Source organism: Silene latifolia, chromosome 6, assembly GCF_048544455.1.
Source record: "Silene latifolia isolate original U9 population chromosome 6, ASM4854445v1, whole genome shotgun sequence".
Taxonomy (NCBI): domain Eukaryota; kingdom Viridiplantae; phylum Streptophyta; class Magnoliopsida; order Caryophyllales; family Caryophyllaceae; genus Silene; species Silene latifolia.
The window spans coordinates 96286779-96312534 of record NC_133531.1 but is presented as its reverse complement, the minus strand read 5'-3'; the positions used below and the strand labels follow the sequence as shown (position 1 = coordinate 96312534).

The 25756-nt window shown below is 40.8% G+C and overlaps 1 protein-coding gene across 1 annotated transcript; it reads right to left on the bottom strand.

Moving 5' to 3' along the window:
• Nucleotides 1-8050: 8050 nt before the first annotated feature.
• On the bottom strand, nt 8051-9430 carry LOC141588384 (uncharacterized). The gene is made up of 4 exons (XM_074409829.1): nt 9426-9430; nt 9201-9318; nt 8653-9144; nt 8051-8557 (listed from the first exon to the last, which is right to left on the bottom strand). The coding sequence occupies exons 1-4, from the start codon at nt 9428-9430 to the stop codon at nt 8051-8053; spliced, it is 1122 nt and encodes a 373-aa protein (XP_074265930.1).
• Nucleotides 9431-25756: the final 16326 nt, after the last annotated feature.

Here is a 25756-nt window from a genome sequence, read left to right as displayed (position 1 = left end):
CCAGCAATGGTATCTTTGCAACCTATTTTATAATGCTCTATATGATGATTACAAGGTCATCCTGGATGCAGCTGCTAATGGTAGGTTCCAAAACAATACCGGTCAAAGTAAAGGTTGGAACACTATTGAGGAGATGGCAGTCCATAGAGCTAAGTTTGGAAGTTCACGCGGAAAGTCACGAAAGCAAAGTGATGAAATGAGTGCCGTTGTAACACTTATAACTTCTATTACTGCCCGTCTCGAGAAGCTCGAGATTTCTGAAGCTTCCAAGGAGAAAGTTGAAATACCTCTTCAAAACTCGTGAGATCGAGATCGAAGTTGAGAGAAATGGTCCAACTCCTTTTGGTTCAAGTGGTGAATATGGAAGCAGCCGGGATTGAGTCCTCAAAGAATTTTGTGAAGCAATTGGAGAATATAGAGGCAAAGCAAGTTGCTAATTCTTCAAGCAAATGTGAAAGGCCGATTGAAACGATTAATGTCATTAATCTCAGGAGGGGCCTCTCTTATGAAAGTCCTGACAAGCCAAAGGAAGACTCGGGAAATGATGAAGAAGCTCGTTTAAATTCTGGTGCAAAAACGAGCTCAATTGCCAGTACTTCTGGTCGATCGACCAACATTGTCAGTCGATCGACTGAAGCGTCAGATGAAATAGTTTCTGATCAGAAACTATTCACACCCAGCACAGTCAGTCGATCGATCAACATTATCAGTCGATCGACTGAGTCACCTGACGAAATCAATTCTGAACAGGAACTGTTCACGCCCAGCCAAGTTGGTCGATCGACCACTCATATCAGTCGATCGACTGGAATCTCATAGCAGGATGCAAATCCGTCAACTAGTTCGCATGATTCTTCACTCATTGATGATTTGACGGGTGTTTTAAACCTACGGAAGCCGAAGGTTACTGATCCTACGTCCAGTGTTGCAGTCCCGTATCCGGAGCGTTTGAAGGCTACTAAGCTGGAGCGTAAGTTTGGTAAGTTTCTGGAGATGGTCCAGAATCTCGAGGTAACGGTTCCGTTCACTGATTTAATTACCCAGGTACTCTCTTATGCTAAATTTATGAAAGATATTTTAAATCGTAAGAGAAATTTTCGTGATGATGGTAATGTTGCTTTTGTGGAAGAATGTAATGCTCTTTCGCAAATTAATGTGCCACCTAAATTAAAAGACCCGGGTAGTTTTTCAATTCCTTGCACTATAGGTAACCACGTAATTGGAAAGGCCCTTTGTGACTTAGGGGCCAGTGTCAGTGTCATGCCGTATTCTGTTTGCGAAAGGCTAAATATTGGTAGACTTAAGGTGACCGATATTACCGTTCAAATGGCAAATAGATCGACTCAGAGACTTATAGGAGTTCTAGAGGATGTACCCGTTCGAGTGGGTAAGTTTTTTATTCCTGTCGATTTTGTTGTTTTGGACATTGCGAGAGGACAATCGGATACCTATTATTTTAGGCGGACCGTTTTTACATACAATTTGGGTCGTAATAGATGTCAAACGCAGAACCATCACCTTAGAGGTAGGGGATGACACCATTGAGTTGATCTTGCTCACAAGGCGACCGAACCCGCCGATGAGGATACGTGTTATTCCATTGATATTGTTGATGAGTGGTCATTACTTGTAATTGGAGGGAATCCTTAGCCAAGGATCTCTTAGCTGATCTAACCCGTTTAGGTGAGTGTGCAGGTAATACAGTGGAGAATGCTGAGGAGCCAGATGCTTTGGTAGCCTCAATGAAGAGCTACGAGCTCAATGAGGAAGAAGATGAGATGCTTTTAAGCTTGGCCAACGAGAACTTGGTCAACACTTGCTACATCATTGAAGCTGATTCTGTTTATGATGTAGAGGTAAAGGTGCCGGAGCGTAAGCCACTTCCTCCTAATCTTAAGTATGTTTTTATAGATGGTACGGAGAGCGACCCGACTATTGTTAGCTCTAAGCTTAATGATGACCCGGTATGCGCTTTGATGTGTGTGCTTAAGAAAACGGGAAGGCTTTGGGTTACTCTTTGGATGACATTAAGGGCATCGGCCCGATGTTTGTATGCACAGGATAGATCCGGAGGAAGGCCACAAGCCTTTGCATGTGGTCAACGCAAGTTGAACCCAAAGATGCAGGAAGTTGTTATGACTGAGGTGATGAAACTACTCGATGCAGGTATTATTTATACAGTTGGCAACTTCAAGTGGGTTAGCCCAGTTCAGATAGTCCCGAAGAAAGGAGGGACTACCGTGGTTAAAAATGAGAAAAATGAATTAATACCAACTCGAGTAGTGACAGGGTGGCGGATGTGAATTGATTATAGACAATTGAATGCCGCCACCAAGAAAGACCACTTCCCCCTCCCTTTTGTTGACCAAATGACTGAAAGACTTGCTTCTAACAAATTTTTCTGTTTTCTAGACGGATATTCAGGGTTCTTTCAGATCCCTATTCATCCGGACGATCAGAGAAAGACCACTTTTACCTGTCCACAGGGTGTTTTTGCATATCGCAGAATGCCTTTCGGGTTGTGTAACGCCCTTGCTACCTTTCAGAGGTGCATGATGGGGATTTTTTCTGATTATATAGAAAATATTATGGAGGTATTCATGGATGATTTCTCAGTTTATGGTAGTGACTTTGATCGGTGTTTAGCTAACCTTGATAAAGTCATGCAGCGTTGTATAGATGTTAATCTTGTTTTAAAAATCGGGAAAAGTGTCAGTTTATGGTCAATGAGGGAGTTGTGTTAGGGCATCTAATTTCTGATAAAGGTATACATGTTGATAAGGCAAAGGTGCAGGTGATTGAGCAATTACCTCCTCCCGTGAATGTTAAAGGAGTGAGGAGTTTCCTAGGTCACGCTGGTTTTTAATGGCGTTTCATTAAGGATTTTTCAAAAATTGCTAAACCACTTACACAATTGCTCCTCAAGGATGCTGTCTTTGAATTTACTGATGAGTGCCTTGTCGCTTTTAACAGGTTAAAGAAGGCCCTAGTTTCTGCGCCAATCATTCAAATTTGATTGGGACCTCCCATTTGAGATCATATGTGATGCCGGCGATTGTGCGATCGGTGCGATCTTTGGGACAGCGAAAGAATAAAGCTTTGAATGCCATATACTATGCGAGCCGAACTCTGGATGAGGCTCAAGTCAATTATTTTACCACTGAGAAAGAGTTTCTAGCTGTTGTTTTTGCCTTAGACAAATTTCGGTCTTATTTGTTAGGTTCTAAGGTTATTGTTTATACTGACCATGCAGCGTTGAAGACTCTCTTTATTAAGAAAGATGCGAAGCCGAGGCTTTTTAGGTGGATACTCCTTTTGGAGGAGTTTGATTTGGAGATCAAAGATAAGAAAGGAGCAGAGAATGTGGTAGCTGACCACCTATCTCGTCTGCGGTGACGAGAAAGGGAGGATTCGTTGCCTATTAATGATTCTTTTCCGATGAGAGTCTCGTTAGCTATTACTACTTCAGGGTCTTATCCACCTCCGTGGTTTCTGATTTTGCTAACTTTTCTTTGTGACGGGTAGGATACCACCCGAGCTTTCATGGCAGCAGAAGAAGCGGTTTGCTTATGATGCTAGACAATATTTTTGGGATGATCCTTATGTTTTCAAGGAATGTGCAGACGGTCTCATCCGGAGATGCATACCCCAATGGGAGGTGAAGGATATCCTAGAGGCTTGCCACTCTTCTGCTTATGGTGGTCATCACGGTCCGTCCAGGACTGTAGCTAAAGTACTCCAATCTGGTTTCTATTGGCCAACTTTGCATGCAGATTGTCGCAATTTTGTTGCTGAGTGCGATGCTTGTCAAAGATCGGGGAATATTTCCAAGAGACATGAGATGCCACAGGTAGGCATTCTTGAGGTTGAGATTTTCGATGTCTGGGGCATTGATTATCAAGGACCTTTTCCGAGCAGTCAAGGTAATAAATATATCCTCGTAGCTGTAGATTATGTATCCAAATGGGTGGAAGCTATTGCTACTCCCCATTGCGATGCAAAGGCCGTGATTAAACTGTTTAAAAAGATTATTTTCCCTCGTTTTGGTGTCCCTCGGGTTGTCATTAGCGATGGGGGAATGCATTTTAAAGAGAAACAACTTAGTGCTTTACTGACTAAATTCGGTGTCCAACATCGTAGAGGTTTGGGGTATCATCCCCAAACTAGTGGTCAGGTTGAGGTTTCTAACAGAGAATTGAAAGAAGTCTTAGCTAAAATTGTTTCTAAATCACGGAAAGATTGGAGTATTAAGTTAGATGATGTCTTATGGGCTAATAGAACTGCGTTTAAGACGCCAATTGGGATGTCACCATACCGATTGATTTATGGTAAGACATGTCACCTACCTGTTGAGTTAGAGCGTAAGTCTTGGTGGGCTATTTGTGATTTGAATTTGGATCCTAACCTCTCTCGTGAGAAACGCATGACACAAATTTGAATGAGCTAGAGGAATTTAGGGCTGGCCTATGACAATGCAAAGATCTACAAGGAGAAAACAAAGCGCTGGCACGACAAGAGAATCATCAAGCGCGAGTTCCATATTGGCGATAAGGTACTTCTTTTTAACGCTCGTATCCGTTTATTTCCTGGTAAGCTGAAATCCAGGTGGACTGGCCCTTACACGGTCACAGCAGTCACAAAGTTCGGATCAGTTGAATTGGAGACCTCTGCTGGAGAAAGGTTCAAGGTTAATGGCCAATATGTGAAGCATTATCACGGATCAGATGCATATGTTGGGAAAGTCGAGGTATTATACTTCGATCCGTTATCGGATGATGCAAAGTGAGGTAAAAAGGTCGTGCTGGACCTCTTAAACCAGCGCTAACTGGGAGGCAACCCAGGTTGTAATTAATTGTAATTTAGGAATTTTATTTTGTTATTTCATTTAATTTGCATTTTTGAGTTTTTTGTATTCTTTAATTTCTTTTAATTTGCAATTTCTTGGTTTGGGAATATGCGCGCCTTTGATAAATTTTGCAGGAATTTATTTTATGCAAAGTGCGTAGGTGGAATGCTGGATTTTTGTGAGAGGAAGACAGGAAGTTATGATGGCAAAATGAATCTTGATGAACTAAGGTTCAATTGCCAGCTCTAGCAGTCGATCGACTAAGTGGTTCAGTCGATCGACGGAAGCGGAGAAAGCAGAAGCTACTGTGCAGGGATATTAGTCGATCGACTGGGTCAATGAGTCGATCATCCAATACACGAGACTCCAGAAGCTGTTAAATGAAAGATCGGTCGATCGACCGAGTAAAGTGGTCGATCGACCACTCCGCGGGACCAGAATATAACTAAAAAGGGAAGTTTTCACTCATTCATTCATTCACTTTCACAAACTCAGAAAATAAACAAACCCTAAGTTCATTCCCTTTTCGCGATTTTCACCTGAAATCTCGTCTTACACTTGATTTTTCTTGCTTTAATCTTCAAGCTTCTTCAAGGTATGTCTCTAATCCCATTTCCATGCTCTATTTTCGATTTTACTGCGTTTTTATGCGAAATTTTCAAGTAATGTGCATTTGAGATGGAAAAATAGATTTGGGGAAATTGATTTTCGGGATTGATTTCTTGTCTTTTCTATGCTTTAATCGCTTATTCTACCCTTTCCCCCTTGAATTTCAAAGCAAATAAGCAGCTAGGATATGTTTAAAGCCGTTTCCCCCAAAATTTTCGAAACCCTAATTTGCTTTCCAGTTATGATTTTGTTTCGGGTTTCCTTAAATTCACACTGTTAGGGGATTCTTGTGCTAATAGGCTGTTTGCAGGCAACAAAAATGACGAAAGGGAAGGAGCACATGCACGAGGGACAATCGAGCCAAGGCCCTGCCAAGCGGCCACGAGGACCGCCACTGATGATTGCAGACACCACGGATAGTCTACCTGACTATCCGCAGGTTATCTTTTCCTCTTCTACTCAGCGGGCTAAATTTGCGATGTTTGTTGCGAAAATGAAAGTCACAGCTACCCGGTTTCTCCATAAAGATACTTTGGAGAAATTAGCCTGTTATGAGTCGGTTTTGTCCCTGCTAAATGGGACGGGTATGATGGGTCTTGTGGACATGGCTGAGTTCACATACTATGTTTTGACCCTCGAATTCTTTTCGTCTTATGCTTTTGATTCGGCCGCTTTCGTGGCTAATAAGACTAACCCTTGCATTTCCTTTCGGCTTTTCAATGTCAACTACTCTCTGACATTAGCTGATTTTGCTGGTTTTCTGGGTCTTTATTTCGAGGTCAGAACCTCGGATACCTCTAATGTTCATCGAGTCATGTGGTCATGCATCAGTGACTTTCACGGGCCCAAAAGGACGGGCACTTTCGTCCACTTGCCCCCTCTTCGTTATTTTCTACGGCTAATGGGTAATACCATTTTTGGCCGTAAAGAGTCTAATAATGTGAATAATATTGAATTGTCAATCTTAGCAGGCTATCTGAACATTGAAAGTCGGGTAGCCCGTATTTATAACATAGCCTATCTGACCGCCGCTCACTTTCAGACTGTAAGTGAGGGCACTTTGACCACTATTGCTTGTGGTGGTTGGTGACGCGTCTCGCCAACCGTCTTGTTTTACTTTTTCCTCGACAAGAGGACCCCATTGACCCTGACCTGCGTTTCATGGACCTTCCTTACGCGAGGGTCTGTCTATTGGGTCGATAGACAGATGCGGTGGAAGATTGATTCTTTCATCTGTGACCGCATCCCTGTCACTGGCTACCCTCCTGTCCTGCCCCTTACCACTGTTCAGGGGGCATCTCGGCCGCCCTTGCCTTGTTACAGGCTTCCTCTGGTGGCGGCCACTACTACTGCTAGCACTTCGAGGAGAGTTTGTGCCTCCACTGGACAGGCACCCTCTTCCTCCACTCCTGCTCCCACTGGCTACTCGGCCACTTTTCGACCACCTACTCCTTTGGTTGTCCCTCCGGAAATGGACCAGAGGGCAATGTCACGTGTGTTGGGTGACTTGTGCAGGAGCTTTGACCAGCACAGGTTAGACACGGCTCTAGCCCTCTACCCAGTTTACGAGGAGTTAGTCCGGGGAGGGATGCTCCCACAGGGTGCTTGGACTCACCCTTCCTACTTTGTTCCCCCTGTGGGCGGCTACCCTCAGCCTGCCAGGAGACCCTCTCCCACTACTACTGCTGGTGCCTCCACTTCCAGGAGAGCCCCTGCCGCTGTTGCTGAGGCGGAGGAGGAGGAGAGCGACTCGGGGTCCGGAGAGGATAGTGGTTCTGATTACGATGGTGGAGATTAGATGCTGGTGACCTCCCCGTTTTTTGCTGGTTTGGGGAGGTCGTATTTTGTGAGTTCCTTCCTTTCTTTATTAGCTTCCTTTTCTTTTATTATGCTTTATTCTCCCATTTTTCTGCTGGTGATTTGCTGCTGAGCACAATGAGGGCATTGTGCGTTTTGGTTTGGGGAGGGTATTTGCATATGCCTTTTGTTTTGCATCTGCATTTGTTTTTTATTGCATTTCAGTCACATGTTTAGTGCATTTCTGTTGCATTTGTTTAATTTTTTATTTTCATTCATTCAAAAAAAATAAAAAATAAATAAATAAATTGAAAATTCAAAAAAATCAAAAATATCACGATTACTTTTGCATATAGTTGAGTCGGATTGGAGTTATTAATGATGATTTTGCACTATTAGTCAAATATGCCATTCCTTGCCTTTTCACAGCTGTTTAGCGAGAATTATAAGTGATTTCTCAAATTTTGTTATGGAATTCATTTCGGGTAATTAGACTTGACTCATTACTTTTGGCAAACTACTTATACTTTCTGAGATATAGAGCCTATAACTGGTGACATTCATGACAGTTTAATTTAGGATTGAGAGTAGTACTCCCTTCATTTCATGTTTTGCACGTGTATGAGTTTTGATTGCTTATTGCCTATACGCATTGGTTTGTGGTCGGTATTGCATGTTTTGAGAGCTATTGCATCCTCCACTTTCTCTTTTTTTTTTTTGGTGGAATGTAAAATTCTCATTAATAATTAAGAATTGAGGTACAAGACACCAACTTCACCATACAAGGCACAAGACAATTTAGTAGGCTAATACAGAATTAACCCATGCTATATCTCTACTTCTGAAGCTCTCAACTTTTAATACATTCATCCTAGCTTTAACTCGTTCCTGGACTCTATGCACAAGACAATCAGGATGTTGCACGAGTTGCTCTACTCTACATTTGTTACGTGTTTCCCAGATCAGGTAAATCAGACTGGACAGCACAGCCAGAATGATTTTCTTCTTTAGCAAGGATTTGCAATGCCATTTCAGACCCCAGGTGATGATATCCCCATGCCAATCAACACCCAGCCACTGCCTGATCTTTCCTGCACACCTAGCACTGAAACTACAATAAAAAAATAGATGACTGTGTGTTTCAGGTGCCATGCCACAAAGATAGCATAAGCCATCATTAATAACACCAAACCGCAATAATCTATCCTTAGTCTGCAGCCTTTGTTGTATAAAGAGCCAACAAATGAAATTGTCCTTGGGTAAGCTGAGCCTGTTCCAAACCAGAGGAAGCCACACTTTCTTGCCCTGAGCATTGAGGAGCCAATTATAGACCAGATCAAAGACAATACGGTTTAGTGCCGGTGATTGCTCGGAAAACCATTGTGCAATTTATCCTTAACCTTGCATAACTGTCTCCAAGTCCAGCTAGTAGAAATAGAAGGAGTATACAACCACCAGTCTGCTTGCTTTATATAAACATGGTGAACCCACTTCACCCAGAGACAGTCCTTCTTACTAGCCACCCACCAAATATACTTTCCAAGCATTGCAATATTCCTCATGTGACAATTATCAATGCCCAATCCTCCATAGATTTTAGGCAAACAACAGGTGTCCCATGAGATTGCAGGGACTTTATGATGCTCCTCACTGCCAGACCATAGGTAAGCTCTACATATACACTCCACCTTATGAATGATTCCCTTTGGCAGGAGGAAAATTCTTGCCCAATAACTATGCAGCTGAGATAAAACTGTTCTAACAAGAACCAGTCTCCCAGCATAGCTGAGATGCTTTGCCCCCCAGCTCCTTATCCTCTCCACCATTTTCTCAACAAGCTTGTTGCATTCCAAATTAGACAGTCTCTTGTAGGAAATAGGATACGAAGGTATCTGAAAGGGAATTTGCCCTTCTGAAACCCAGATAAAAGAAGAATTTCTTCAGCTACAGGGTTAGGAACTCCATTCATAAAAATATCAGATTTGTCCTTGTTCATACAGAGACCAGAAGCATCAGAAAAACTCATAAAAGCCCTCATAATAATCTTAACAGAATTCTGATCACCTCTGCAAAAAATAAGAAGGTCATCAGCAAAGGCCAGATGACACAAACCCATTGCCTTGCACAGAGGGTGAAACCTAAACTGGGGTCATCCTCCACTTTCTCATTTTACCCCATTAACTCCACTATAAGCCATAACTGCCAGTTGCCCTCAACTACATCCCATACTTAGCCTACCATTGTGCCAAGCTAGGAAGTAGTAGAGGAATTTTTGTCGGATTAGAAGCGGTTTTTTGGCTTGTTTTTATCTTGATGGAGTGAGTATTGATGAGAAGTGAAGGGGTTGTGTCTTTTTGAAGGGAAAGAAAGAAATTTAGAAGAAATGAAAAAAAAAAAAAGATGTTTACCTGGCAGAGAGCACTGGAATGTGCAGAGTGGTCGATCGACTGCCATCACTGGTCGATCGACCACCAGTTCAGAAGATGAAAAAAAAATGAAAATGAAAGAAAAGAAAAAGAAACAGGAAGAAGAAAAAAAAGGGAGTTTGAAAATAATAAGGTTTTGGTTGAATTGAGAACACGCCTCATGTGCCTACTTCATGAATTGGAGGCGTTTGTTTGGGATTTTGTGTTGCCTAGTCATTAAAGGCATGGTTTATATGTTGAGTTGGAGGAAGGGATACGATTTCTGATGGTTGTATAGGTACTAGCTTGGCTCTTACCTTCACTTTTTCCATAATTGTTTTGCCCTTCTCTTTCCACTTAACCTCACATATCCAAATCTTGCAATAGTTCGGCATGTAATAGTCTTTGACGGTGGTTATGCGTATGTACGGTAGCTAGAATCATTATTCATGCTAGTCAAGCATACATGTTTTGTCGGTCGCAGTCTAGGTGAGAGACTGTATTTTTCTTCCCTCTCTTTTACATATAATCTTACCATTTGCTTTCTTTGAGAGAAGAGTGACCGGGAGAGTCCGAATGTATGAGTCTTGCAAGGTCGAACGCCCGATTTAATTCCATGATATGCATAAATTTGTTCACTTGATTTAAGCTTTGCAGTAGTTGACTATGTGCATTAAACGGTTTGGCATTGATTTGTAGCTAGCTCTGAGATATACTCCTTTCCATTTAGTTTTTTATACGGGTCATAGTGCTTGCTTGGGGACAAGCAAGGTTTGGTTTGGGGAGATTTGATACATGCATATTCTATACATTTTATCTGCGGTTTTGGCACGTATTTCCATGCATAATTGTTAGCTTAAGGCTACTATTTCTCCCGAAACGGTTTACTTTGCATTTTCTATGATTTATTGTAGGAATGAGTGGAAGTAAGCTAAATCAAGCCTAATTCGTCCTCTGGAGGCAACTTCAAGGAAGCCCAGAAGAAGGAGATTCAGATTCACCCACCTTGGGATGCGTGCAAAGGAGTGAAGAGCTGATTTGAAGGAACAAAAAGAGCCACTGCACAGCATTACCAATCGATCGACTACTCCCACCGGTCGATCGATCGTTGAAATCAAGTTTGCATTCGCATTTACGATCGATCGACCATCTTTGGCCGGTCGATCGACCGATCTTCGAGCTGAGAATTATTTCTTCGTTTTTGACTTTTAAAAGCCCAACTTGTAATTAACCTTTGGCATCTTTTTATCAGTAGAACGCAGCAATAAGTAGGTTATGCTTTTCACTATTGAAAAAACTCAGTTTTTAGATCTAGCTTTGCGGACGGAAAACCTCGAATTCGGTACCTTGTTCTTTAATTCAATTAGTAAGTTTTATGCAATTCCTTTCTTCTTTTAATTCTTGTTATTTCAATTCTTGTTTTACCAATTTAATTCCAGAATTTCATCTCTTGTCTTTTGTCTTTTATTTAAATTCAATCATGTCAATCTTGTTCTTTGTTATCAATTTAGCAATTGTTTTAGTTTTAGTCATGTGTAGCTAATTGTTTTGATTGAGAATGAGGTGAACCATGGCATAAATTAGGATTGTTTGTTAGCATGAATTCTTCCGTTTAGATTTTGTCGTCTGTTGATATGCCTTTTTGCTAGATTGAAAGATTAGTAATTAGAATTATCATTAGATTGGAATTTCTCTTGAGTGAAAGCTTTGAGAAATTCCGGGGAATTAGAAGACCGCAAGGTTAATTTGAGCATAGATCGAAAGGCTTGCTTATACCCCCTGAGACCGTATTATAGGAATTCTGCTACCTTATTGTTCTGACCATTGCCATGGTGAACCGAATTTCCCGATCCTCTTTTTATCTTGTTGAGAAATTTCATTTTAGCAATTAGTCAATTTAGTCAACCAATCTCAAAACCCCCCAATTAATTGTTACTTTTTATAGATGAAAAATAGCAAACAAAATCAACCTTGTCTCTCTGTGGTTCGACCCTTATTATCACTAGCTATAGTTTTAGTTTGGAATTATAAATTTAATTTTGATACAAAACGATGGTATCAGGGGTAATAAGTAGTTATTACACTTCGAAAGTTTGGTTGATCTCAACGAAGGTATTTACGACCGTAGCCGCAAAAGGTTCGGGCTAAAGATGAGTTTAATGTAAAATCATCGATCGAGAGTTCTAGTTGTAGAATCGGTTAAAACGGTTAACCCACCAAAGTTATACTATTAGTAAAAGATGTAGAGGGCCCGTTGCTCATATCCAAGTTAATATGAATTTTGGATCTCAGAATCATTTATAATAGTAGGGTAAAGGTCACTATATAAATGCTAAAACTTGCTTGAAAATATTTACAAGTTTTAAGACGATAAATGTTTATAATTTCTTCATTTTTTTATTTTGTAGTCAATTTGATTAGTTTGCAATGTCGACTCCAATTACATCTGCATCAACTAGCACAAACTCTCCACCACTCCCCAATGCCTCTTGGCTCCGATCCTTTATGGATAGTTGCAAACTTGAAAAGAATGGTTCAAATTTAGCCGATTGGGATGCGCAACTCCATTTGGCCGCGGAAGGTGACAACAAGCTTCGTTACCTTACCGAAGCCGCTCCCATCGCACCTACTACTAGGTCAACCTCTGCCGCAAGGGAAGCCTATGAGGCCTACCTAAAAGAGTCGGCCGCAATCAAGAATGTCTTGATTTTCTCTATGGAGCCCGATCTCCAAATGAGTGCTATCAAAATGAGCACGGCCTATGAGATCTCTACCAAGCTTGTGACCATATTTTTACAAGCTTCAAGGATAATCCAATATGAGGCGGCCTCCGCATTTTTCGAGATCAACATAAAAGAGGGCCAAAAGGTTAGCCCTCATGTGCTCAAATTGATTGAGCTTTTTGAGACTCTTAAGACCCAAGGGGTCAATATTCCTGAGCAACTCGTCATAGATCGAGTTCTACATTCCTTGAACAAAGTGAAGGCATATGTGCAGTTTAGGGTAAACTACAATATGCAAAACATGAAGACTTCTCTCCATGAATTGCACAAATTTCTTGTGCAAGCTGAGAGGGATATGGGTCTTGATGTGAGTTCAACTAAGGATGTGCTTACTATAAACAACAAAAGCAGAGAGAAATTCAAGAGCAGTACTAGTAAGGGTAAGAAACTCAACAAGGGCAAAGGGAAAGTTATTGGGAATAACTCTTCCAAGCCGAAAAAGGGTGCATCTTCTGAAGATAAGATCCACTATTGTTGTGGTACGGGCCAATGGAAGCGTAATTGCCCTAAGTATATTAGAGATGTTAAAGCTGGACGTGTGACTCCAGTAGGTAATAAATTCTCTAATCTATTATGTTATTGATAGAAATCTCAACTTTGGTATTTAGATAGAAGTTGTGATTCTCACTCCCTTTAAATGTGACATAGGGCATATGAGTAAGGACAAGGGAAAGGATAAGCAAGCTTGAGGATGATCTTCAACAAGGGATGCTAGTGTAGCCGCCCATAGAAGAATGCCTATGGAAGCTTGGCTTTTTATTTTATTGTCTATTTTAGTATTGTTGTATTTTGACTTGTTGTTTTTAGAACTTATTTTGATTTCCATGTTGGACATGGAAGTTTGTTTCATTTCCATTTCGTAAACAATGGTTGTATGAATTTTAATGGCTTGGCTTTCAACCCAAGTCATTCGGTTATGGAATTTTTCTTCTTCGTTCTAAAAACTTGTCATTATATATCTTTCATATCATAATATAAATTGTGTTGACTTAATTTAATCATAAAATAATTACAACGATGGGATCATTGTAATTAAGTTCATAGGTCATGAAGTTTTTGTGACTTAATGTCACATCTTATTTGATATAAGATTAAATGATTATAAAGTCAAAAGAGTTATTTGAACTCTAAAAAGGGAAAATTGATAAACCAATTGGCTACACTACTTATAAGACTCCATACGAGCTATGAGAGGGTTTAAAACCTCAAGTTTGTATATAACATGGACATAAGTCGGTTTGAGTTATCAAACTCAATTTAGGGAATTTGCTATCCAAAACGGACACTGATGCGTGTCTTTTATATAAGGTTTTCACCTCATTTTTACACGCATTTCTGTGCTTTTTAAGTAGCATCTGGCTACAAATGCCCCCGAATATTCTACTTTGGTCCGTTTATTGTAATTTGCAGGAATTGACCAAAGAGGAGCTAAATCGAGCCTTAACTGTCCCAATTGCACGCATTCATGGAAAGAAGGAGCTGGAGCTTGGAAATCTAACAATTGGAAGACGTATGAGCTGAGTTTGGAAAGCAATTCAAGTCCTAACATGCCTATATAGCTCGATCGAGTGGTCTACTGTTCGATCGAATGCTCTACACACTCAAGATTGGTCGATCGACCAGTTTAAGGAGTCGATCGAGGAAGTTCTGCAAGCAGTGCTCGATCGAGAGGTTGTTCTAGTTCGATCGAGTGATTTGCGTTCGATCGAGTAATCTTTCTACTCGATCGAGGGGTTTTCGTGTGCTTTTAGTTTATTTCCGCCTAATCTTTTATGGGCTTTTGTAATTAGTCCATAGATTAGGTTTAAGACGATTTTCTAGTATAAAACTGAGGAGGGTAACTACGCTACTCATCTCTGGACTACGTACATTTCGACTGCTACTTCTGTCACTGTTCTTTGGATTTTTATCCTCTACATTTGCTACTCGGATTCGGTATTATCAATCTAGTTTTATTTCTTAATCGTATTTACTGCTTTTAAATCCTTTTTTTTCTCTTTGCCTTATAATTGTTCAATCGGTTCCCCCATAGTATTATCACCATGTTTAGTTTTAATTGCTTGGTTATTGTGATTGTTAACCCGACGGTCATGAGTAGCTAAATTCCCTATGCTAAGACTATAGGGGATCCATAATATGAAGGGAGGGTAATCGATCTACTAGGTTAATGCCGAGATCGTCTTTGTTGTTTAAATGCTACAATTAATTGTAATTGCCTAATCGAGTCGACGCGGTTAGACCCTTATTCTTAGTGGACCTTGACCTGGACCGAAAGGTTGGAAGAGGCAGACTAGTAGCGAACAATAGAGTATTGCGGTGAGGGCGAAAGTTAAACTGTTTACACCTTAGGGTGAATTAAGGACCGAAAGGTGACGTTCGCTACCCCTTAGACCGTCATCGCATTGACCGGGATCTAGATTACTCGACCAGATGATTATGGTGAACCGTTTGTCTTAGCTATTCTCCTTTATCTCATTAAACTCTTTCTTTTTATTTCTCTTCTCCTTGTCCTCTTAGTTTAGAAATCACATTTTATAAACCCCCAAATTGGTTACCTTGACGAACCTAGTTTTAGCAGACAATTCCCTACCTCTCTGTGGATTCGACCCGACTTCCCTAGCTATATTAGTTAGAGCCAGTTGGTTATTTTTGACAGTGTGCACGACACGGACGTGTCAAATTTTGGCGCCGTTCGGGGAGGTGGCGCATATTTGTTGCTTTAATTAAGTTTGTCCTTCGTCTCAGGGAATTTATTCCTTGAGACCGATCTCATTTTTTTCAAAGTTTGATCAGCTGCAGGTTAACTTTTGCCTCGGAAGTTTATTTGCAAGATGCCTACGATTACAGAGCTTACAGAGCCATGTGGTAGATGTGGCGAGGAAGGACATGACCTTTATGAATGTGTAGCAAGTATAGAGCGTGCCCTTGCTTACAAGAAGTACAAGCAGGGGGTTCCTTTTTCTTAGCTATATGAAGAGATAAAGAGCGTCTCTACCCCTTCTATGCCAGTACCACAACCGGTCTCTCCCTCTGCAAGAGAAGAAATTGCCGAGTTGAAATCCATTATGATGAGTATGTCACAGAAATCTGATACGGTTATATCGGAATTGAAAGAGCAAGTCGCACAGTTGACACACGCAACGGATCAAGCCAAGTTTCTTCCAATTTGCGATCCAGCCAGTGCGATGAATTTTCAAAATGACCTTATTCATGAAGAAGACAAGGTTTTGAGAGCTGATGACGACTCAGATGATGATCTAGACGAGTTTTTGCAGGAAATACTTGCTGCGTGTGCTGTAACCACTCGATCGAGTGACTCTTCTACTCGATCGAGCGGTTCTAATCGTCCAGTAACTCGATCGAGTGACAATGGTGCTCGATCGAAAGGTGCAGAATTCCAAGACGGTCGATCGAGTGACAATATTACTCGATCGAGCAACTATGCTGGAGAAATCACTCGATCGAGTGATGAACGAGGTCGATCGACTGATAAAAGTACTCGATCGAGTACTTTAAGTGGCGGAAATTCTAATTTACTATCTAATACCGCCACCGTGTCATCTTCCCCTGCTGTGGAGACGTCACGCCTTGATAAGGGTAAAGAAAAGGTTGCAGGACCGCTCATCGCTACCAGAGTACCCTTCCCAAGTCGTCTGAAGGACGCAAAGGTCGAGCAACAGTACGGTAAGTTCGTGGACATCGTGAAGAACCTCCAGGTAACCGTCCCTTTTTCCGAACTTGTTACTCAGGTACCCACTTACGCTAAGTTTATGAAGGATATTGTGACGCGTAAGAGAAATTTGAGTGAATTTGAGACGATTTCATTCATGGAAGAGTCTAGTAACTTCTTTGTTAAATAAGGCCCCTCCAAAAATGAAAGACCCGGCAGCTTTTCTATTACTTGTGTCATAGGTAATACGGTTATTGATAAGGCCCTATGCGATTTAGGTGCCAGTGTTAGTGTCATGCCCCTTCCTGTCCGCAAGAGCGAAGATGAGTCACTTCAAAGTGACTAACATTACCCTACGAGATGGTGATAGATCGTTAGGAGACCTTTAGGTGTCTTGGAGGATGTGCTCGTGAAAATAGGCAAGCTCTACATCCCGAAGAGATTTCATAGTTTTGGATATACCGAGGACACCCGGACCCAAATTATCTTAGGAAGACCATTCCTTTGTACACGGGGGGCCGTTATTGATGTCGACAAGGGCGTCGACTCGACTCTTGCGAGAGGGGATGACGTTATCACATTCGGTTTGCCAAGACTTTAGCCCACCCAATGATAGAGGACACTTGTTATTGATCGACATCATTGATGAGTCTATATATGCCTTCTGGTCGGGTTCTTTTATGAAGGATCCACTAGAAGCTCTCATGCTTTTTGATGAGTGTGCAGATAGCCCAGAAGACGATGATACCGCATTGGATTTTCTTGTTGATGATTTAGATGAGCATGACGGGGAGCAGGTGGAACAAATGATCAGCACTCTTTGCTCCATTGAGGTAAAGGTACCGGAACGTAAGCCTCTCCCATCTCATCTTAAATATGCTTTTCTAGACGATACAGAGCAATATCCCGTCATCGTTAGTGCCAAGCTCGTGATGATCCTAACCTCTTTGTTAGTGTACTTAAGAAAAACAGAAAGCAATGGGCTATTCATCGGACGATATCACGGGGATTAGTCCCGATATTTGTATGCACAGGATAGAGTTGGAGGAGGATCACAAGCCTTGCAGACAGGTGGTCGCGCCGGCTGAACCGAGAAGATGCAGGATGTTGTGATGGTGAGGTAATGAAGTCTTTGGATGCGGGTATTATTTATTCGTAGGTAATTCTAGATGGGTAAGCCCAGACGGGTAGTCCCAAAGAAAGGAGGGACAAACCGTAGTTAAGAATGAGAAGAATGAATTAATACCTACTCGAGTAGTAACTGGTTGGCGGATGTGCATAGACTACATGACGAGCTAAATGCCGCCACCAAGAAAGATCACTTTCCTCTTCCTTTTATTGATCAAATGGTAGAAAGGTTAGCTTCTCATAAATTTTTACGCTATTTAGACGGGTACTCTGTGGTTCTTTCGGATCCCTATCCACCCGACGATCGGCCAAGACTACATTTACCTTGTCCTAAGGGCGTTTTTGCGTATCGTAGAATGCCTTTTGGTTTGTGCAACGCCCCCGCCACCTTCCAAAGGTGTATGATGGGGATATTTTCAGAGTATATTGAGTCTATCATGGAAGTTTTTATGGATGACTTTAGTCTTTATGGAAGTGATTTTTCTGACTGTCTGTCTAACCTTGAAAAAGTGTTGTCATTTGTATTGAGGTTAATCTTGTCTTTGAATCGGGAGAAGTGCCACTTTATGGTCAACGAGGGAGTTGTCTTAGGGCACTTGGTTTCTGATAGGGGAATAGAAGTTGACAAAGCAAAGGTGGAAGTGATTCAGCAATTACCACCTCCTGTTAATGTTAAAGGGGTGAGGAGCTTCCTTGGTCACGCCGGTTTTTATCGCCGGTTTATCAAGGATTTCTCCAAAATTGCTAAACCACTCACACAATTGTTGCTTAAGGATGCCCCTTTTGTGTTTATCGATGCTTGTCTTTCGCTTTCAACAGGTTAAAGCAGGCCTTAGTCTCCGCGCCGATCATCTGACCTCCCAACCGGGACTTACCGTTTGAGATCATGTGTGACGCGAGTGACTATGCACTAGGAGCGGTGCTTGGCCAGAGGAAAGACAAAGCCTTGAATGCTATTTACTATGCGAGCCGAACTCTGGATGAGGCTCAAGTGAAGTACACTACCATCGAGAAGGAGCGTACATAGTTTGTAGTTTTTGCCTTAGAGAAGTTTCGTACTTATTTAGTTGGGTCGAAGTCACTTTGTTTTTACCGACCATGCAGCTTTGAGGCATCTCCTTGCTAAGAAGGAGGCTAAACCGCGGTCGCCGAGATGGATACTCCTTCTTCGGGAGTTTGACTGCAGATTAAGGATAAGAAAGGAGCCGAGAACGTTGTAGCGATCACTTGTCGTGGCGATGCGACAAGAAGGGGAAGATTCTCTACCCATTGATGATTCTTTCCCTGACGATACTTTATTTGTTGTTGTATCGTCTATTGTTAACCAAGAACCTTGGTATGCAGATATAGCTAACTTCGTTGTCGGTGGCGGTGCACTTTGATCTTTCTCATCAAAGAAAAGAAGCGTTTTCTATATAACGCTAAGCAAGTATACAGGACGATCCTTACTTGTTTAAGGAATGTGCAGACGGTCTCTACAAACGGTGTATTCCGCAGTGGGAGACCAAAATAGTCATGGAAGGCTGTCACTCCTCTTCATATGGTGGTCACCACGGTCCATCGCGCACCGTGGCTAAGGTACTTCATCTGGTTTTTCTTGGCCTTCTTTGTTTCGACGCCAAGTCTTTTGTTTCGACTTGTGATGCATGCCAACGATCGGGGAATATTTCGAAGAGACATGAGATGCCACAAAACGGCATCCTAGAGGTTGAGGTTTTCGATGTCTGGGGCATTGATTTCCAAGGACCGTTCTGTCGATAAAGGTAACAGTACATCTTAGTAGTTGTAGACTATGTGTCAAAATGGGTTGAGGCAATTGCTTCACCTCATTGTGATGGTAAGACCGTGATAAAGATGTTCAAAAAGATCATATTCCCCCGTTTTGGTGTCCCTAGGGTCGTCATTAGTGATGGGGGGATGCATTTTAAGGAAAAGAAACTCACTTCCATACTGTCTAGAGTTGGTGTCCAACACCGGCGTGGTTTGGGGTATCATCCCCAAACTAGTGGTCAAGTAGAGGTCTCTAATCGTGAGCTGAAAGAGATCTTGTCTAAGGTAGTTTCTAAATCACGGAAAGACCGGAGTCTTAAGCTAGATGACACATTATGGGCTTATAGAACCGCCTTTAAGACACCAATCGGTGCATCACCTTATAGGTTAGTTTATGGGAAATCGTGTCACTTACCTGTTGAAATGGAATGTAAGGCCTGGTGGGCAATTCGTGAGCTTAATTATGATCCTAAATTGTGTGGTCGGAATCGTCTTTTGCAGCTAGATGAATTAGAGGAGTTTAGGCTTAATGCCTATGACAGCTCACGCATTTACAAGGAAAAGACGAAGAGATGGCATGACAAGAGAATCCTACCTCGGGAATTTCATGTCGGGCAGAAGGTGCTGTTGTTTAATGCCCGGCTGAGACTATTTCCTGGTAAGTTGAAGTCCAGATGGAGTGGTCCATATACGGTGACAGCTGTTACCAAATTTGGATCCGTAGAGCTTGAAGATTCTGAGGGTCATAGATTCAAGGTGAATGGCCAATATGTGAAGCATTACCACGAGGCGAGTGAAGCGGACAACCGTGTTGAAGTCTTGCGCTTCGACGAGCTCGATGCGCCGATTAATTGATACCGAGAAAGGTCGTGCGGGACCTCTTAAAACCGCTCTCCGGGAGGCAGCCCGTGACTGTTTTATTTGTACTTTTGTTGAACTATTTATTTTCCTTTAGCTTTACGTTAAACTTTAGACGCTGTTTTATGAACCTCCTTTATATTTTCCCTGTTTTTAATGCGTCTTTTTGCGAGTTACGAAGACTCGATCGAATGATTTTGTGTTCGATCGAGCACTTTCTGATGCAGCTGTTACTCGATCGAGTGATGTGCTCCTCGATCGACCAGATCCAAACCCGTGCTTACTCGATCGAGTGGGTCGTCACTCGATCGAGCCCTTCCAATACACTGGTTCACTCGATCGATCATGTTCCGGGCGCTCGATCGAGTAGTTATGACCTCCATTCTTTGTTTTTACGTCTATGAAGCCACTGATTGACTTTCTTTGACCTCCCATGTTCATGGTCGGTTTGGGGAGGTCCCTCCTTAAGACGTTTTGTAAGTTTTCCGACTCCGCCTCTCTTTTTCCTTTCAGTTTGCATTTATTTCCCTATTTTTAGTACAATGAGGACATTGTACGGTTTGGTTTGGGGAGGTATGCATCCATATCTGTGTCTGCATATTTCATTGCATTTCTGCCCCCATATTTATTATTTTCGCATGCATCGTTGTTTGTTTCATAAAATCCAAAAAAAATTTCAAAAATTTCATGTTTAATTTGAGTCGGAACGTTTGAACATTGACGCTACATTGAATCCGTATTTGAGCCCTGCATATTCTTGACATCTAGTTGGCGTGATTATGTGCATAATCTACGAGTTTTTGTTTCCTCCTTATTTGAACGAATAGACTTGATTCATTATGTCGGCAAGCTACATTACACTCTGAGGCTAGAGCCTATAAACTGGTGACATTCATGACCAGTTTCATTTAGGATGTGAGTAGTACTCTCTTTAAGACATGTAACATCAATTTGCATAAGCATGAGTCTAGTCTTCTTAATACCTGTATGCATTCGGTTTGTGGATGGTGACACGTGTTAGGAGAGGCAGTCCCCCTTATTTCATTCTACCCATGAGCCTCACATAGCCAAATTGCCTTTTTGTCCTATCAACTACTTTCTATAATACTTCCTACCCTAGCTGAGCTAGTAACGAGTAGTTCTTGGAATGTTTTATTGCAATATGGTTATTTTATCCGATTTCAGAAGATGGTGGAAAGATTGAAGGGAAAGAAAGAAAAAGAAGAAAAAAATGTTGAATTGAAAAAAAAAAAAAGAGAACGAAAAGTGGAAAGAAAGAAAAAAAAAATGGAAAATGAAAAGAAGAAAAAATTAAAAATGAAAAAAAAAGGAATGAGAATTGCACAATGTTTCACACTCCCATGTCTTATTTATATTTTATGGGGAGTTGACGATTTTTGGTGTTTTGTGAGTTTAGTGCATAATTTTGCACCGTTTCATCTTGCTGTTATGAGTACGAAGTTGGGATGCAGTCTATTTTTGGATCATTGTTGCTAGCCTGGCTATTAACCCCACACATCCAAATTCACTTTAGCCCCTTCTTACCCACTACCTCACTTACCCAAATGTAAGTCCTCGGCACGTGTCTTGGTCATTAGTATGGTTGGAATGCATATGTACGGTTGTAGAGACTTTATTCATGTTAAGCGCATGCATGTTCTTAAAGGTCGAGTTAGGTGAGTGTCCGATTCTTTCCTATCTTTCACGTTGTACTACTTTGAGCTGTTTTTGAGTGACGAGCGACCCGTGAGAGTCCGACATCTTTGAGTCTTGCAAGGTCGACGGTTGATAAGCTTGAAACATTAATTTAACTCGTTTGCACTTTTCGATTTGCCATTTTGTCATTTTGTTGCATTAAACTGGTTCTAGTGGATGGTTTGTAGCTGATGCGTTGGTCCCGTTCCATTGTTCACCCTTAGTTGCATACATATTTGCTTGGGGACAAGCAAAGGTTTGGTTTGGGGAGATTTGATGCGTGTCTTTTATATAAGGTTTTCACCTCATTTTTACACGCATTTCTGTGCTTTTTATGTAGCATCGGCTACAAATGCCCCGAATATTCTACTTTGGTCCGTTTATTGTAATTTGCAGGAATTAACCAAAGAGGAGCTAAATCGAGCCTTAAGCATGTCCCAATTGCACGCATTCATGGAAAGAAGGAGCTGGAGCTTGGAAATCTAACAATTGGAAGACGTATGAGCTGAGTTTGGAAAGCAATTCAAGTCCTAACATGCCTATATAGCTCGATCGAGTGGTCTTTGTTCGATCGAATGCTCTACACACTCAAGATTGGTCGATCGACCAGTTTAAGGAGTCGATCGAGGAAGTTCATAGCAGCGTGCTCGATCGAGAGGTTGTTCTAGTTCGATCGAGTGATTTGCGTTCGATCGAGTAATCTTTCTACTCGATCGAGGGGTTTTCGTGTGCTTTTAGTTTATTTCCGCCTAATCTTTTATGGGCTTTTGTAATTAGTCCATAGATTAGGTTTAAGACGATTTTCTAGTATAAAACTGAGGAGGGTAACTACGCTACTCATCTCTGGACTACGTACATTTCGACTGCTACTTCTGTCACTGTTCTTTGGATTTTTATCCTCTACATTTGCTACTCGGATTCGGTATTATCAATCTAGTTTTATTTCTTAATCGTATTTACTGCTTTTAAATCCTTTTTTTTCTCTTTGCCTTATAATTGTTCAATCGGTTCCCCCATAGTATTATCACCATGTTTAGTTTTAATTGCTTGGTTATTGTGATTGTTAACCCGACGGTCATGAGTAGCTAAATTCCCTATGCTAAGACTATAGGGGATCCATAATATGAAGGGAGGGTAATCGATCTACTAGGTTAATGCCAGTATCGTCTTTGTTGTTTAAATGCTACAATTAATTGTAATTGCCTAATCGAGTCGACGCGGTTAGACCCTTATTCTTAGTGGACCTTGACCTGGACCGAAAGGTTGGAAGAGGCAGACTAGTAGCGAACAATAGAGTATTGCAGCGAGGGCGAAAGTTAAACTGTTTACACTTTAGGGTGAATTAAGGACCGAAAGGTGACATTCGCTACCCCTTAGACCGTACTGCATTGACCTGGGATCTAGATTACTCGACCAGATGATTATGGTGAACCGTTTGTCTTAGCTATTCTCCTTTATCTGTTAAACTCTTTCTTTTTATTTCTCTTCTCCTTGTCCTCTTAGTTTAGAAATCACATTTTATAAACCCCCAAATTGGTTACCTTGACGAACCTAGTTTTAGCAGACAATTCCCTACCTCTCTGTGGATTCGACCCGACTTCCCTAGCTATATTAGTTAGAGCCAGTTGGTTATTTTTGACAGGTACGCGACAGACGTGTCAGACACGTTATTAAAAACGAATGGTCAACCCAGGAAATACCTGAAATAGAGAGTCTATTTAACAAATGACATAGATCAGGCTCGCATATTACATGAATCAAGCTGCCATGATAGAGCTGGTCTTTTTATGTGCAAACACGTCAGTCTAGACAAACTTCTATTACTTCACCATATATGTTTGTAACTCACATAGCTATCTCTTTAGAAGATAGATGTATTTCTAAGAGATAGAGTGGAAGTAGATTTTCATAAACATGCCTTATAGTTAATGTGTTACTTTTTGAAAGTAATTGAACTATAATCTATTGAGATAGAGTGGGATTATAGCACACATGTCTTATTGTTAATATGTTACTTTTCGAAAGTAATGGTATTATGACCTTGTCCCAAATCGACTTTGTTGCATACGAGCCATAGAAATACAATCCAAAATCGTTACTCAAGAGTAGATTTACTTTAAGGCGATAGTCTCTTCAAAGTAAAAGCATAGATGGACATGAAGATGTTAATAAAGATAAATCATGTTAGGAATTGCCACATTTCATTTTGATGAAGAATGGCAAATGATATTGAAAATTCGCTTTTCTAAAATGGGAATTTAGAAAAGGATGTGTATGGAACACAATACCTTAGATGAAGATCTAAGAATCCTAACATATTATGCAAAGCTTACTTAAGTGATCCTAGAATGGTCTTAAGCAAGCATTAAAGGATTATACTTTTCGTTCATGTGATAATTGAGAATGTTTTCATTCACATTGTTGATGAATCATATTTATACATGAAGTTAAGTGGGAGCCATAATTATTTTTCCATGTCTTATATGTTGATAACATATTACTTATTTAGAATAATGTACCAATGCTCTCTTCTGTGAAAGAGTGATTGGGAGACTAGGAAAAAGTGCAATGTGTTTTTAGATTTTCGAATCTATGTGTTAAATTTGAGAGAATATTGGCATAGAATCGAGAGTCTTATGATGATAAGATCTTTCATATATCTTTTACATCAACAAGGTTGAGTAGGTTATTCATATTAATGAAAGTAAAATTGCTATGATAGAGTCATAGTCATTCACTAAACTTAATAAGTTGTTGATCACATGAAATCGATTGCTAATGTTTTCACCATTAGAACGATCATGTAAGCCATTACATGCACATGCCAGGATGAATCATATGCTTGGAGCATAATGAGTCAATAACAAGTTAATTCGAATAATGGTCTTGTGAAAGCCTTAAAGAACATCCTTTGAGATTCTTGAGAAGAATTGAGGATTCGTTCATATGTTTGGATGGTATACTGAGTTGTGTGTTGAAGGGTTGCACAAACTTTGGTTTCCAAACCTATAAGGATTTATCGAAATCCTAGGCTAATATTATTAACTTAGGAGTATGAGACTAGAGAAATATTTTAGTTTCGACCATTGCAAATTCTACAAACAGAATCTAAGTAAATTGTGATAAAATGGTCAACATAGGGAATAAGAGTGAATCCCTCTACCAATGACTTTATCACAAGTTATGAGATAACAACGGGAGCATCTTTCAAGCTAAAGAGCCCAAGTCTAGTAAGAATACTAGAGATATACTTAGATAAATTCATGTTATTAGAAATAACATTGAATAGAAGGAAATAGCAATTAATAAAGATGGAATATATGGATATATGGTATATCCACTTTCCAAGCTTTTATTGCATTTCAACTAGTGTAAAAGGTACACTATAGATTATAAGATATTAAGTAGTAATAGTGTATTGACTATTCATATAAGATAATCGCATTTATCATTTGAGTTTTATTAAACTCAACCATTACTTTGTTAAATCCAAATAGGTTGTTGAGACAAATTGAACCCCATTGAAGTGAACTGGATTAACATAGTATTCAATCCTGGTTACTTAAAGGAGGTAATGTCTCAAAGTGACTAGAATCTGATGCGACTGATGGCAAGTTCAAGTGTCATAGAGTCATATGGGATGACTAGTCGATCACATAGGCAGATTGTATGGGACACTCTTCGGGCAGTGACCGCTTATAAAGTTCTGTAAATTCATAAAGTCTGGTCGTGGCAAGAGCTACTATAGTATTCTTATGAGTCAATTCTCTTGACTAGAGACTATTCGCCCAAGTTGGCACAAATTTCTGAATGGCTTTAATTTATTCTCTGCGACTGTCGTAACTGAGGTCAAATGAGTGTATTTTGGGTCATGATGAACTGTGGCTATGCGAAGGGAATAGTGCGATAGGAATTGTCCACCCCCTTGTCAGGGCTGTTTGAAATCTCAAGGCCACTCGAGGAGTAGTGAACTGAAAATGCGTGGCCACGCTCGGAAGGTATCTACGGTAGATCATTCCGGTCAGACGGTTACTCTCCCGATCGAGGAAACCACTTACGATATGATCAAATGCAAGTACGACTTGTGAGACACCTTGCATTTAGTGGGAGATTGTAATAGGACAAGAGAATTGGTGATGCACACTTGTCTCGGACAAGTGGAGATTGTTGGAGTATGTGTCCTCAACAATAGTGT